General features: G+C 36.4%; 1 protein-coding gene across 1 annotated transcript; it reads left to right on the top strand.

Annotated features, from left to right (window-relative positions):
* Window positions 1-134: 134 nt before the first annotated feature.
* KBTBD3 (kelch repeat and BTB domain containing 3) lies at window positions 135-13,830 on the top strand. The gene is made up of 3 exons (XM_005149730.3): window positions 135-162; window positions 9,090-9,331; window positions 11,972-13,830. Exons 2-3 carry the CDS (start codon window positions 9,108-9,110, stop codon window positions 13,590-13,592), a joined length of 1,845 nt encoding a protein of 614 aa, XP_005149787.2. The 5' UTR covers window positions 135-162; window positions 9,090-9,107; the 3' UTR covers window positions 13,593-13,830.
* The last annotated feature ends 1,807 nt before the right edge of the window (window positions 13,831-15,637 follow it).

Here is a 15,637-nt window from a genome sequence, read left to right as displayed (position 1 = left end):
CTCGCTCCGGAGGATGGGCGGGCTTTCACTCGGATTGACTGCAGGGAGAACCATTCCGAGCGCAAGAAGCGGGAGAATGACACCGGAAGAAGCCAATCTGCTGGCGTTGCTGCTGCGGAGGGTGGGCCAGAGCGGTCGGTGAGCTGCTGGTGTTGGCTGCAGGTGGGTGCGCGCTGCTCGGAGGGAGCGCTAAGGGAGGACTAGCTCGGTTGAGGACAGGTGGCAGCGCTGGGCACCACCATGTCCCGTGCCTGGGCTCTGCGGGAGGAGGGCAGCCCGTTGCCTCGTCCTACTCTGCCCCCCAAGGATTAGTCCTCCCTTAGAATAAACGGAGCCGCAGGGCGCAAGCGCGGGCTGGATGGGCATGCGCAGTAGGTGCGCTGAGGCCCCGTCCTCCATCTGGAGGGCGGAGCGAAGGGTGGACTTGATGGTAGCAGCAGCTGTTCGTGTGGCTGCTGCTGCCGGCCTGGGCCTTATTGTGAAATGTGATTTCCCTGTCACTCCTGGCTGCCCCTGGCGTTGTGCGAGTTAGGGCCCTGTTTGTTCCTTGGGTGATTGCGTCCGTCGGGGTTTCTTCACAGCAGCGTTATTGGTTAACGGCTGACGATGCCCCCCTCTCCGGTGCCGCTGGCCTCATCTTTGCCAGGGAGTACATCCATGCTCCTGCATAGCCGGTCCGTGGCGGCCTGTACCATTCTGTGCTTATGCTGGGTGTTAGCTAGAGGAGCCGGCTGTTCACACAGCAGATGTGCTGCACCGCCCCAGCGTGATTCTGGCTTCTAAAGTGTGTGTCTAAGCAAAAGCCGCCTATGTCCTGTGCTTTTGGTTTTGCTAAGGGCTGTAATGGTTGTCAGAACTGGGTTCTGCTGTGCTCTTGCAGGCCATCTGTAAGTCATCAAAAGATAGTAATTTTGTTTACCCTTTGGTTTTGAAGCTAAAAATTTAGGGTCTGTTTTAAAATTTATGACCCTCCTTTTTGTTGTTTGCGTTTAGAAATACTTGATGTTTTAAATATTCTACATTGACTGCCTACAGATAACGCAGAAATACCGGAAATTACATTTTCAGGTATTTCTTAGAATTTTTATTTTTTTTGTTTTGTGGGTTTTGTTGTTATTTATTTTGTTTGTTGGGTTTTTTTTGTTTAGCATTCCCAGCTCCTAATTTTGAAAAAGCACTATTTCTACATAAGCCAGAACTGCTGTCTTTCAGCCTAAAATAAGTCTTAGTTATAACTGAGCATAGGTTGGTGTTTGCAAAGTATTTTAAACACAAAAGTAACATTTGGCAAAAAAAAAAAGTGTTGCAGCAAGGAATCAGAAGTGTAATTCACTGATTTTTAAATACGGCTCCCATTTTTCTTTGTGACTTGGTCAAGCAAGGCATGTGTACATACTCTCTTATGCATAGCCCAAAGACAGAGACTAAGTAAACTGGCAGAAGGAGAGGATTTGGCAGTCAACACAAAATCTCCAAAATCCCCAACCAGCGAGCCCCCAGGAAAGTGTTATTCACCACTATCAAACTGTCGCTGAGACTTAAGTTTCAAGTATTGTATCCTGCACACTTTGAAGAGGAAGCTGTGGCCATGTGTATGTTTAGTTACTGATATGTGATAACACTAATGCAGTGTGGATCCTACCTAGTTCTAGAAAAAAACCCAGGTTTTATTAATAGGTTTGACTTGTCCATTCTACTTAGACTATAAGCACGTAGCAGTTTTTTTCACTAGCAGATTTTTTAATCTACATCATGTGTGAGTGCAAACTGAGGTTCAAGATGCACTGTGTAATACATAATTATGAATATATTTAAGATAAAATCATTTTTATTACAAGTAAAACATGCTATGATAATAACCTATACTAAATTATAAGTATGGTCAATATTGCGTGTGTGCTTTGAAAAAACCACAATAATCAAATACAGAAGTGACGGACTACAGAACTCAGTAAAAGCAGTAATTTACTCTTCCCAAATGTGCAATTATTATTTTTGTCAGAAGTACAGCATGGCAGATTTAATTCTTTTTCCCCTGAAAATTAGAATTACAGTTTTTGAACTTTTTTAGCTAAGAAAATAATTTCCAAAGGAACTTGATGAATTCAAGAAATACAGCTTTAGGATAAATTCCAGTCAGTTTGAGTTCTCCTAAATTATTATTTTCTTTATCTTAATGGATTCATGCATTTGTGAGAAGATACACAGTTAAAGATGACTGCTTCGAAAGAGGAAATCTTTCACTTTTGGGATGCCTTCAGGAATCAGAGCAGTTTCACAGGTTCCTACTGGTACCATGCTGGGTTTTTTTTCCATGCTGTTTGGTTGGTTTTGGTTTTTTTCAATTACTTCTAAAGAACCCAAAACTTTAAAGTCTCTGTGTCACCTTTCCTTCTTAGAATACTGTCTCACATGTATTATTGATAAATGCCATTTTTGTGGATTAAATGTCTTAAAATGTCAGGTGCATCTTTTTTGGTTGTCTAAAAATGATTGACTGGATATTCATTTTCCTTGAAGTTCAGTTATTTAAGAAAAAGCTGTGGGATTCAGTTGCACTGAAATTTACAGACAGGAACCTGGAATTCTGTTGCTGTCTGTTTTCAATCTTAAGACAGTATTTATATTTTAATTATATTTCAAACCACTCTTTTTAGTTGGCAATTTAAAGTGTCACCAAATTAAAACTGTCACCAAACCCTTTATATATCTGTTCTGCTCATATTCATATTGCTGAGTATTAAATTAGGTGCTTTTAAATTAGATGTGGAGAGTGGTGTCTTCAAAAATTATTAATAAACTACTAATTTCTCCCCTGTTTGAATAGATACAAGTGGAAACAGCAAATTTTCTTGATGGCTATATAGTAGACTTTAATTCTATAATAACTGGTTTTAATATTAGACTTTTTAAATGCTGACCTTGATCTTTCAAAACTTGCATTAATTACAGTGACATTTTGTTTGGGAAAAAAAAAACCAACTTCAAAACTTCTCTAAAGAAATGTATTCAATTTCTGTATCTTCATTGGGCTTTCTTCCTTCTTAATTCTTTCTTCCTAGGTACATAAAGTGTGCTGTAAAATACCAGCATTTAAGATTGCTTTTTTTTTTTTTTTAAATTGTGCTCTTTAGTAAGTTATACTGTTCAAGTTGGGAGAAGGTTGAGTTACACAGGTGATGTTCTCTTGAAGAACAATTTGTAACTCAACCTTCTCCCAGCTTGAATAGTATAACTTACTAAGCAGCAGGATTTATAAGAATTAATATTCTTTTTATTGGTGAGTTATATTGTGTTTTGAGATAAAGCAGATAGGTTGCCTTACAATTGTAAAGTACCAAAGGTTGAGTTTAGATTGGTTTTGCCAACTGTGTTGGTAGAGAACATGTACACACAGAATGTTATTTGTGCTGTTTGAATGCATACATGCCTCATGTGAGATTGGTGTCTGTTGTGCTGGGAACATTCCCAGGCTTCAATCCCATTAAAAGGGTTTTGTCATGTTTACCGGCAGGCAGGCTTGGCCCTAGCATGCTAACATGACAAAATCCTAACTTTCCTACACATGATACTAAGGTACGCTCAGTATTGTCACAAAACTACATCCCTATGGCTATTACAAAGTCACACACTTGTATATACATTTTTATTGCTATTACAAAATGATCAAAACGTATTGGTGTAAGTCTTCTCCAGTGTTGGTCTGTACCCTGTGTCCTCATCTGGACATTCATGCTCCATTATTACAAAGGCTCTTGCCCTTCCTTGGTGAGTAATTTTGCTCAGTTATTCACTTAGAATTAATTGCACATCTAATACCGTTTTCAACTTCATTAGCATATTTAAACTTCCGTAACCATTTTGTCTGTCAGTTGCAGCACTAGGGCTGTTTTGACTGTTGGTTTAGCAAAATCTTTTCAGCAAAAGTGTTTAGGAATATATGTACTTTATATAAGTATATTTTGATTGATGCTCTGGTGAGAACTACCATAGACCCTGCACAAACAGAAGTTCATGCTCAAAGTTGCCTTCATAGTTCTGTTTGCTTTGTTGTCTCAAATCTGGTAGAATGGATGTGAACACCATTTCTAAGAATCATATTGCAGTGGATATGATTTTTGTGTGTGCCTCTTGAGATACTCTGAAAATGGCTGTCCTGGATGTTTTTGGATTTCTTTATGTTTAACAGTATACTGTGTTTACAGTCTTTTAGTGTAGTATCTAAGATTCAACAAATATGAATTGATACTCAAAAGGGCTGCTGGACTTTCTGAAGGATAACTATAAACAAATAAAGTACACATTTCAATTACATCCACACAGAACTGTAAGTACATCTAAGAAAGATTGTTTATAGTGCCAACTGTTGATGGTGCCAAAAGAAAATCTTTATAAAAACATTATGTCTTGTAACTTTCTTTGGAAAGGGAGCATTAACATTGGTGAAGTAAAATTCCTCTAGAAATACAGTAAATGGTTTTGGCAGCTGTTTGTTTGGTATCTAAGTATTAAGGTCAGTTAAATATTTTCTTGGAGCTTTTTAATAACAGCCTAGTTACTACTGAAAGGAATGTGTGTCTGTCTCATTTTTCAACTATGTGCTTATCAGACTTTTCAATGTGGTTACCTGGCATCTAGGTCAATGAGCTCATTATGTTCTAGGCTGCTCCATCTCCATCCCTTATCACGTAGGAAAAAGGACAGTGTTAAAATAGAGGAGTCTTGTGAACAGCAGAACTAATGAGGTCTGGGTCCTTATTAATGGACTTCGTGATAGACCAGAAGAATGTTCTTATTCTCAGAGCTCCCAGGTGGTCCCTAGTTCATCCCCTGTAATGACCAAAATTAGCTAACCCAAGTTCCTTCTCTTCAAGTGCTAGCTGCTTTATGGCCCTATAGGCCAGCCATTTTTTGCCACTTAACTGTCAAGTGTGCAAAATGCCTTATCTCTCAAATGGAGATCTGCACAGATAGCTATGAGAGATACACATATCTCCCCAAGCATGTATTATGTGGTATGTACCTTGTAACTATAATGGCCAACAGACCACGTGTTTGATGTGACTTTCAAGCAGAAAAATAGGGGAAATGCATTAACTTTAAGGGGATTTGGAAGGGAGAGGGTTTAGAGATTTGTGTTGTTTTTTTTTTTAAACCAGTCTGGTAGTTAACTAGGTGTTCAGCAGTATAAGATGTATAAACGTTCAGTATGTGAGCAGAATTTTGTCAAGTGATAGGGTTGCTTGAATTTGGTCGTATCAGAGAACACATCTGATCTCATACAGGAGATACCCAGTCACATACACTAGTACTCAGGGTCTGGTGCGTCACATTACAGATGCTTGAAGGCTGGTTGTGTGACCAGGCACCCAGTGCGTCAGGTGATGGACAAGGGTTTAGGAATACAGCCTTTACCTGACATGATGAGAAGCTGTATGGCACAGCGATATGTAATGAAACAAAAGTAGGAAATCCCAACTCCAGTGAGCTATCCACTGGAGTTTGGTTCTTGGTAATCCACATAAGAGACAGACTGTAACTAGAATCCTATGGGAGTAAGTGGAGCAAATACAAGGAGGGTCATTCCCCAGCTTTTCCAAACTCCAGACCTACTCAACATACATCTGAACCCACTGTGTTTTGTACCCTTTTGGCAGCAACTTCATCATATATTTATAAATACAACTATTGATTAATTCATATTGCTTCATAGAAGAAAAAAACAATTAGCATGAAATAATTATAAATTATTGTTGGTGTTGTTTAACATACCAAGATTTCACTGAATTGTTAAGATATTTTGGCAGGCTCCAAAATCATCCACAGATCCAGTAAAGTGATAACTTAGTACCAAAAATATCAAATAAAACAGGGGTTGGCTAGAAGGGAGATGAGAACTGAAATTTTTTAAATTTTTATTTTTTTAATGGAATGGAGGGTAAATTAGGCTAAGCCATAGCACAGTATTCATTAGTATCTTCCTTAATGATGGACAAGAATATTAGAGGTACACTGCTGAAGTTTTATTTTAATAAAAAATAAGAAGACATTACAGATTACAGATTAGGACTAAATGCGTTGGATGACCTGCAAACTGGAGTAGCGAGACAGTCATGAGATCTCAACTGTAATGCTATACAACAAATTTGTTATCTGTGAAAGAAAAATGAAATCATATGAGTGGATGAAAACTGCAAGAAATAATAAGGAAAACAAAAATTCAGTCTTATAAATGGATCTCAGACAGTTTGACAGTTGTTCATTTTAATAAATGTTGAGAGAAGATATCAACACTTGATAACTAGAAAAGTAACAAAATATACAGACTGAATATACAAAGGAAAATGAAGTCAAATGCAGTTTTGAGAGAAGAACAGATTTATGTAAGCATTAATAAATTGATTGTGTAATTAAAAGGTTTGCAGTCTTGGCACCAATGTACTAGGATAGTCTTTCTGTGGAAATGTTAGCGTAAGAATGTACACATAACCACCAGAATGGTTGTATGAGGTGCTTTATTGCAGTGCTGGGAAACCAGGGGCACTCGCCCAAATCTGGCTTCAACCTTGTCACATCACATTCACAATTTATACATCAAAAGTTTTGCAATGAATGCATATTAAACCTAAATTGCTACCTTAACTAATACATATGCATTAGGGATTGCCTCATCAGTCTATTACGACATCAGCCTCTTCTGTGCTTGCGTAGTCCCCCTCTGGTGGTCGTCCTGATGAAGTAAGGAGTCTTCCTCGCTTTGTCCTTTTCACCTGTCCGTTCTTTGGACAGGCCCCAACCATTATGTGGATGCCAGTATTCTCTTGTTTTCACTTGGCTGCCTCTGGTCCATCTGTATGTTCTGCTTGGATAAGGTTTTACAATACTTTCTTAAATCCACCCATGCCTAAATTACAACTAAGGTACAGAACAGCAAAGTTACAACTAAGGTACACAACAATTAACTAAGGTACAGAACAGCAAAATTACAATATATAAAGGCCTTCTATTGATTTACAAACTTTCAAATATAATTATTTTTAACGTAAAATTTCACCCTTTTCTGACAGAAATAGTGGCAATACAAGAAAAGTCACTGAAACATAGATTGCTTTTATGAAAGTGATTATATGATGTCTTTGACTAAACTAGCAGAGACAGACTTGATGACATTTTTCTGTGTTTATTGTTCAAAGAAGACTATTAGTGAAATTGGTAATTTTACTAATAAAAAACAAGTTGTAGCTTGGAGCTTGCTGAAGAAATTACATTTAAAAGGAGAAAAACACCTACTATCTATTATCAATTGCAGAATTTTGTGAAGAGGTTTAAATTTCCTTTAGAAGTGTTATTTTACATGATACCAAATAAAGTTTGAAATTCAATCACTTTTTTTTAAAGTTCATTCAAATACAGGAAACTAATTGTACTGAAACAACTCTGGTTTTGAAGATTGATCCTTTTGAGGAACAGGCTTTTGAGTTCATAAGAAAAGGGTATTTATAGAATTCTGACATACTTTATGATTTATGGAGTTTGGTTTATGAGGCCATACATTATCAGAATAAATGGTGGTCTTGTTCTTCTGTATTTCCTAGTTCCTCAGGCTTAGAATGGAAAGTGTGAATACGTGAGATTGTCGGGCCATGGGAAAGAGAAGATGCGTGCTCCAAGGGTGCCAGTGCTGGCAGCAAGATCAATGGATATCTTCTATTCCAGGAGACATGGAGGTCTATTTGTGGTTGGAGTAACCTGACTAGATAAAGTATAGATCAGTCTGCTTATGAAAGTACCTCCCATGAAGAAGACCGCCTGATGGCTTAGTTTCCTCTGAATGAATCATGTTACCAGATAAACCCTTTCTATGAAATTAAAAACAAAACCCAGTATTTTTCTGGTTTCTGGGTTTCCTTGGAAATTTTTATCCCCTTCTTTGTCAATTCAGGTGGGCCATTATCTGTTGCTAATTGTAAGTGGAATTGTGAAAGCAAAATCCTGCAATAGAAAAACCTTTGAGTGTTTCCTTAAGCTTTAAAATAGTCAAGCTTGAAATTTGCAGTAAGGGCAGTTAATGCATCTGTAGGAATACAAAAACTTGTTTAAATAGGTGTAAAAATAAATATGCTCATATTTCAAGGTTTTTTTTTTTTATGTTAGCAGAGTGGAGTAAAATATGTTTATTGTAAAAAAAAGAGGAGAAGGCCAACTTACCATACAGACAATGCACTGCAGGATAGGGATTTTCACCAGAAAAAAACTTGTCTGCTGAAAGGGATATTGCAATGTCTTAAACGACTCTGAAGCCATGAAATGAAGTTCACTGTGTGCAGCATAAGCTATAGGCAAACACAGCTTCCTAGCAGGACTAGAGGTAAAAGATGAAATCGGTACCAATTGACTGAACGCTCAAAGTTCCTCTGTCATCAAAGCATCTCCAAGCGAGCCTGTTTTGTCAGCCTTAGCAATGATTAGGCCAGGCTATCAGTGTTTGTATTCTGTTATTTTGGTCTGGAGTACCTAATGGAAATTTACTTAGAATGCAGTATAGTAGCCTGTATCTCCCTTCCACTGTAAGCTGTAGAAAGACCATTGGTTTGCTTTGAGCTTTGGGGTTTGTAGTATACAGATGAAACTTCTGGAATCTAAAAATATGTAACAAATATTTCATTTCCATCTTCATTTTACATGAAATTGTAAGAATTTGTGGGTTTTTGAGAGTAAGCCTAGGGCTAGTCTTTCTCTTCAATAACCATTAAAAACTTTAACACGTTCCTGGGTGTGTTTCCTGTGAACCTTATTGAAAAAATTCCTACAGGTGGGTACTATTTGTAGAATTGTTCTTTGATGTATGTCAGCTATTTTACTTGTCAAAGTATACTATGTGTATATATTTTGCAAAGTATAAGTTGTATTATCAAATCTAATTAAGTGTAAAAGTAACTTATAACCCAAATTTATAACTGTGCATAGGTCTTACAAGCTAAATTCTATGCTGTGAATTTGTTTGGTTTACGGTATATTGATTTTTAACTTTTATTTTTTAAATAGTAAGACTGTAGAATCAACTACTTATCTTTCCATTTCAGTTTCAGGAACAGATTGAAGAAACCATGGCCAATCAACGGGATTACATTAGCAGACCTATTTGCAATGGAATTTCTGTTCCTGAAAATAAAATCAATTCCTTAGTGGCTGAAGGTCATGGACAACAAATTCTGAAAGTACTACAAAAATTCAGAGAACAAAATATATTTTTTGACTTTAAAATTCTTGTGAAAGATGAAATAATTCCTTGTCATCGTTGTGTACTGGCAGCGTGCAGTGATTTTTTCAGGTAAACCTAATTTTGGCATGAGTTTTCAGAAAATGGATTGTAAATTCTCTGGGAGGGAAGGAAGGAATATAATTACAAAAATTAAAAAAGAAATCTTCAGCTGAATATATGTCTGCAGAGTTTTGAGGAAAGCGTTTTAAGGATAGGGAAAAAAAAACCAACAAAAAAGTGTTAAATGCCTAACCATACCCCAAATACGTATGGTTTTATTTCTAAAGTGACACAAGTTCTCTATGAATCTGAGATTCATACGTATTTCAGACTCTGAAATACAAATATCAAACCGCGAATTCATGGTTAAGCTGTTAGGTAGAATTGACACAAGGTGTGTACCTTTAAAATGTACCTGTTGCCTGTATCTGTACTTAAAGGTCTGCAAGGGTATTGCTTGACTTTGTATGTGACAGTCTACGTACTTTGACACATTTGTATTGTGAAACATAAGTTAATTACATCTTGCATTGAGCAATTTTGGATAAGTGGTACGTGGTTTGGAAAGGTGCTGGGTTTTGTTTGCCTAAGATGAATAGTCAGCACAGTATTTTGTTCATAGTTTGTCTTCAGAGGTATTTAAACATATTTTTTTTTTCTAAACTATAGATACAAGCCTTTCAACATGAAATGGATCTGTGATCTTCCTTCTGGTGCTTAAAGCTATGCATTTTTAAGGGGCAGAAAGACCTTTCACATATATACCAATTTATGAAGAGCCTTAGACTCAAACTTGTGATTTCACCCTTAAAGTTTGTTTCTAAATACAGTTTAATAAAACACAAAGCTAAGATGCTCTAATAATAAAAAAATGGGCTCCTATAAATAAGTTATTGACCTTAATTCAAGTGACAAATGCTATTTTCAAATGTCCTGGAGCATCCCACAATCTGTGGGAGTCTGTCACATATGGCAGAGTATACAGGCTAGATGTGTTCTTAGGACTGCTGAAAAAAGAAGAAATGCCAATGAAATAAGCTCTTTCTCCACTGTAGCAGCAGATTTGTTTTTCTCTGACACACAACTTCTAGCATTTCAAGTGTTTACAGCTTGACAGCACAGAGATGCTCTGGTATAAGGGAAGAAATTTTCCAGTAGAAAGGTAGAAATTAATGAATTCTCCTAGAATACAAGGCCCCTCTATTACCTTCAGGGAATAAAAAGTACCTAAGTCCACTAGATAAATTTTTAAATGAAACACCTTTGTTTTCCTTGGCCTTTGAACTTCTAGTTTTGCTTTTATTGCGTAAACCCAAGATTCGGCAACATTTTGCTCCCTCCATGTTAGCTTTTAGAATCAAAGCTTCTGCCCACATTGCTGTCCTTCTACTAGAATTGTTCAGTTGCTATTTTATACTGTAATTAGAGATGTGTATCACAGCTCTTGGGTTAATAAAGAAAAGATACTGATGATTGTCATTTAGTACACACAAAGATCTTTGGGACAAAAGTGTCTTAATGCAGTTCTGTGTTCTTGTTCAGGAGGTCAGACAAGTTCATGCTTCACCTAATGTTCACTTCCCAAAAAGTATGCTATACAAAGTGACTTTTTTTTTTCTTTTTAGCTTGATGAAAGTATGGGATTTTAAAAATCACATACTATGCAAATATTAATTGTATACCTGAACTATGATATAATACTTCTTTTTTAATAGGAACTATCTATGATATATTAATAATCCAGGTTATATACTTAGTATTTGGTGATTTATCTAAGTCTTTCTCCACTATCATTCTTTGTCAAACTCAGAAGCTGTTGCTATCCCAGCATAATGCTTAGACTCTGAGAGGGTCGGGCAAGTGATGTTGCAACACGATTCTGTTGCCAGAACTTCCTGGCTTGAAAAACTATCTTGCCATGTTAGATTGTGTGAAATAAATATTATTAGCATTTATCTAATATTTATTATTATTATATTTAGTAACTATCAAAGTTGTAATAAAATTTGCACAAATCTACTGATCAATAGCTTGTTCCACTATTTTCAACCATCGTCCTTGTATTCAGTCATAATCTACTTTCTGCACAAGTTTCACTGTGTCATGAAACTGTCAAAACTGCATTTTTTTCCTGACATCTCGCTGTATCCATACTTCTATCTGTCAACTCTAAAGCAAGAATTAAGTTTCCTTACATTTTTTTCTCCTCTTTCACCCGCACCTACTTTCATTACTTAGGAATGCACCCATCATCTATCCAGCCTTTTGCTCAGCCTGCAATCTGGAAGGCCTTTTTTCGCTTAATTTTCTGTAATCATCTACAGCGCATGACCTAAATCATGGGGCTTTTCTGCTATATATTTTTTTAAATCAGCCTTTCTTTCTCAAGCTGTTGAAACTGATGCTGCCCAAACAATTTCACATTTTCTCTCATAGAGAGCTGCAGACTTCATCATGCTCTGTGAAAACCCATACGAACCACAGGTGCTGCTGTCATTTTCTGAGCAATCACTTTGAATATGTTCTTATCACCACTCCTTTTTTTCCTCAACCATATCAAGCAAATCATGCATTGCTCTCAGGTAGAACTGCCGCATTTTAGACCTTTACAGCCTGCCTTATTCACCCGTAATTGTCTCCTTTCACACCAATGTTCTCTGCTGTTTGCTCGATCTTTAATTTGTGTGTGTATCTTTATTTTATCCACAGAGCCATGTTTGAAGTTAATATGAAAGAACGAGATGATGGCAATGTTACTATTAGTAATCTATCGCCCAAGGCAGTGAAAGCCTTTCTTGATTATGCTTACACAGGAAAAACAGAGATAACAAATGATAATGTGGAAATGCTCTTCCAACTATCATCATTTCTTCAGGTTTCACTCCTTTCCAAAGCTTGCAGTGACTTTCTAATAAAAAGTATTGACCTTGTGAATTGCTTACAGTTGCTTTCTCTATCAGAAAGTTACGGTTCCGTCCGCTTATTTGATCATGCACTAGATTTTGTACAGCACCACTTTTCCTTGCTGCTCAGATCAAGTGATTTTTTGGAGATGAATTTTGAGATACTACAAAAATGTCTCGAGGCTGATGAGCTAAATGTCCCAGAGGAAGAATCAGTGTTGAAAGCTGTCCTCCAGTGGACCAAACACAACATTGAAACACGACAGAAATATCTGCCTAATCTAATTAAAAAAGTGAGACTGCACCAGTTACCTGAAAAGACTTTGCAGGACTTTCTACATTCTGAAGAACCCTTACTTAAGAGTGCTAATTGCTCAGTAATAATCAATGATGCAGTTAAAAGTGTGCAAAACTTTAGCGGACTGTTTCCAGATGCACGTCCTTCAACAACAGAAAAATACATATTTGTTCATAAAACTGATGAAGATGGAGAAAACAGACATACATTCTGCTACAACATCAAAACAGATAAATGGAAAGAACTACCACATACTCACATGATTGATCTTCCAGGGTCAAGCTTATCTAGTTATGGAGAAAAAATATTTATAACTGGAGGATGCAAAGGGAATTGTTATAGGACTGTCAGGCTTCATATTGCTGAACCATTTCATGATGCCACTGACCAAACCTGGTGCTACTGCCCAGTCAGTAATGAGTTCTCCATAGTGTCAGCTATGAAAAAACCAAGGACAATGCACACATCTGTTGTCACCTTAAATCAGCTGTTTGTAATAGGTGGAAAGACCAGGGGAGCTCAAGAAACCCGAAGCCTTTTGGATGTAGAGTCATATAACCCTCTTTCCAAAGACTGGAAATCTGTAAGCCAATTACCAAGAGGTATCTACTATCCAGAAGCAAGCGCATGTCAGAATATAATTTACGTCCTTGGCTCAGAAGTAGAGATTACTGATGCCTTCAATCCATCTCTTGACTGTTTCTTTAAGTATAATGCTATGACTGATCAGTGGTCTGAGCTTGTAGCAGAATTTGGGCAGTTTTTCCATGCAACTCTAATCAAAGCAGTTCCAGTAAACTGTACATTGTACATATGTGATCTCTCCACCTACAAGGTCTACAGCTTTTGCCCAGAAACCTGTGTTTGGAAAGGGGAAGGATCTTTTGAATGTGCTGGCTTTAATGCAGGAGCAGTTGGGACAGAAGACAAAATTTACATATTAGGTGGTGATTATGCTCCAGAAGAAATCACAGATGAAGTTCAAGTCTACCACAGTAGTAGGTCTGAGTGGGAAGAAGTTTCACCAATGCCAAGAGCCTTAACTGAGTTTTACTGTCAGGTCATTCAGTTTAATAAATACAGGGACCCCTGGTCATCAGTATTAACAATTTGCTCTGGAGAATTTTGAAACTCCTGAGTCAAAAGAATCTATTTAAAGGCACAAGTTTTAGAACAGATTTTTAGGTATTAATTTACAGATGGAAAAAATGTACTATTTTATTTAAATCTTCAGTTTAAACTGTATGCTATAGAATTGCTTTTGGAAGAGTCCATTATCATTCATGCTAGTCAATATATAGAAAGTATTAATTTTATATGCAAGTCTTCTCTGTAATTATCTGAATCATTTGCAAAATTGTATTACTTTTCAGAAAAGCATAGTCATGAGGAATTCATTGTGTAATATGTGCCATTATTTCTGTAATATTCACAGTTGTCCCAGTAGACAAATTGCTGAGTGAGAAAACTGACTGTGATACTGTTTTCCCTATGTAACTGAAGTTTAGAAGAAATTTACATTAGTGGTGTTTTAGTTCGGGGTTTTATATTCATTAATATATTCATATTCAGGAAGTCCTTGTCAGCTTTATCTTATTAGAATGGCCTTAGCAAGGTCAAGAGCCAAAGTGACCTTCACAGCATTAAACCCAGGTATCTAACTTGAAGAGACTGATAATTCCTGTCATCTTACTTCAGCTCTTCGGTTTTACCACTTTTTCTCCATCCTTGTGCCTTAGTAGTAGCTGTACTTTCTGTTTTCATCTCATCAAGTGTGGCAAGATAAACTTTGATAACATACTGCACAGCAAGCAAGATTTCTACAGGATGGATGATTCATATGGTATCTTTGCTTCACTCATGCTGTTAAGTAAAGAAAAAACACTTCAGGATATTTTCTAACAGCAGTCTTCCATCTCTGAAGTTTTCAGTGCTAGCTACTAAGCAGCCACTACAGCAGCAAGCTGTGTATAAACTTCAGTTGGTTGCTTTGGTTACCTATGGGAAAAGTTTGTATCTTGTGATACATCAAATACAAAGTTACCAAAGAAAAATCCCCACATTTAAAGACAAAGTAAATTGTATTTCTGAGGTGAAATAGTTCCTTTATTTATTTATTTATTTATTTATTTATTTATTTATTTATTTATTTATTTTTAACTTCTATAGTGTTTTAAATGAATCAAAATATTTTATCTTGTATTCCATGGTAAATTTAAGTGTTAAAATAATAGTTGGTAAACACTACACAATATATTGCTTGATAAAACTTCAGTACTCGTCTATTATAGTGTTAAAATTGTAATGGACTTTTAGGATTAATATTAGTGTAGGCATACAGTGTGAAGTAAATTAGCATACAGAGTGGGACCTACGTCTGACAGGAGGACACTGAAATTAGCTAGGTTTCTTCAGTTCATCTGTAATCTCCACAGCCTGAAAATTTTCTTTCTTACCAGCTATTTGAATAAGATATTGGGAGCCCTTATATTTCATATAAGTACTGTTTAAGCAGTAAGGTAATCTCATTCCAACAGAGTAGTTCTAAACATCTAAGCATATCTTTTCCAAGCAGTTTAAAAATTAACAAAATCTAGTGAGGCATCTAAAACGTCTTTCATATGGTTTGAGAGGACCATCTTAAGAACATCATCACATCACTGCTTCATGTACTTTTTGCAAAACTCAAGCTCAATATTAATGCTTAAAGCTTTATATTGCCTAGCAATATACCTCTGCTTTAAACAGTAAACAATGGAAAGTTCCAATTCTGTGACAGACTATAAATTGTTATCAGATACCTTTATAAATCCAATAAACTTTTACTGTAAATATTTTCATAAGGAGGAAAACTAAAAGGATGCACATTTGGAGAACATATTAACAGAGTCCTCCCACTCAATAATTTATTTGTATTAAGATATGTGTCAGTTCTATAGAAGTGAATAGCTTGTTGTTACAGTATTTCAGGCAACTTCCACATTTATTTTGCTCTTTTCATAGTGAGTTTCTAAATCATAACTACAGTTAGCTAAGTAACCTTTACAATCACCATACTGAAATGCAATTTTTTTTTCATATTGGAATACAACTACTTTTTGTTACTGCAAAGAAAATTTATTGAATAGTATAGGAGAGATGGAGAATACTATTCCTGCTTGCTGAAACAGTAGG

This window comes from Melopsittacus undulatus, chromosome 2 (genome assembly GCF_012275295.1).
Source record: "Melopsittacus undulatus isolate bMelUnd1 chromosome 2, bMelUnd1.mat.Z, whole genome shotgun sequence".
Taxonomy (NCBI): domain Eukaryota; kingdom Metazoa; phylum Chordata; class Aves; order Psittaciformes; family Psittaculidae; genus Melopsittacus; species Melopsittacus undulatus.
Note: the sequence above shows the minus strand (reverse complement) of the source record. Positions and strands in the feature narration are given on the sequence as shown.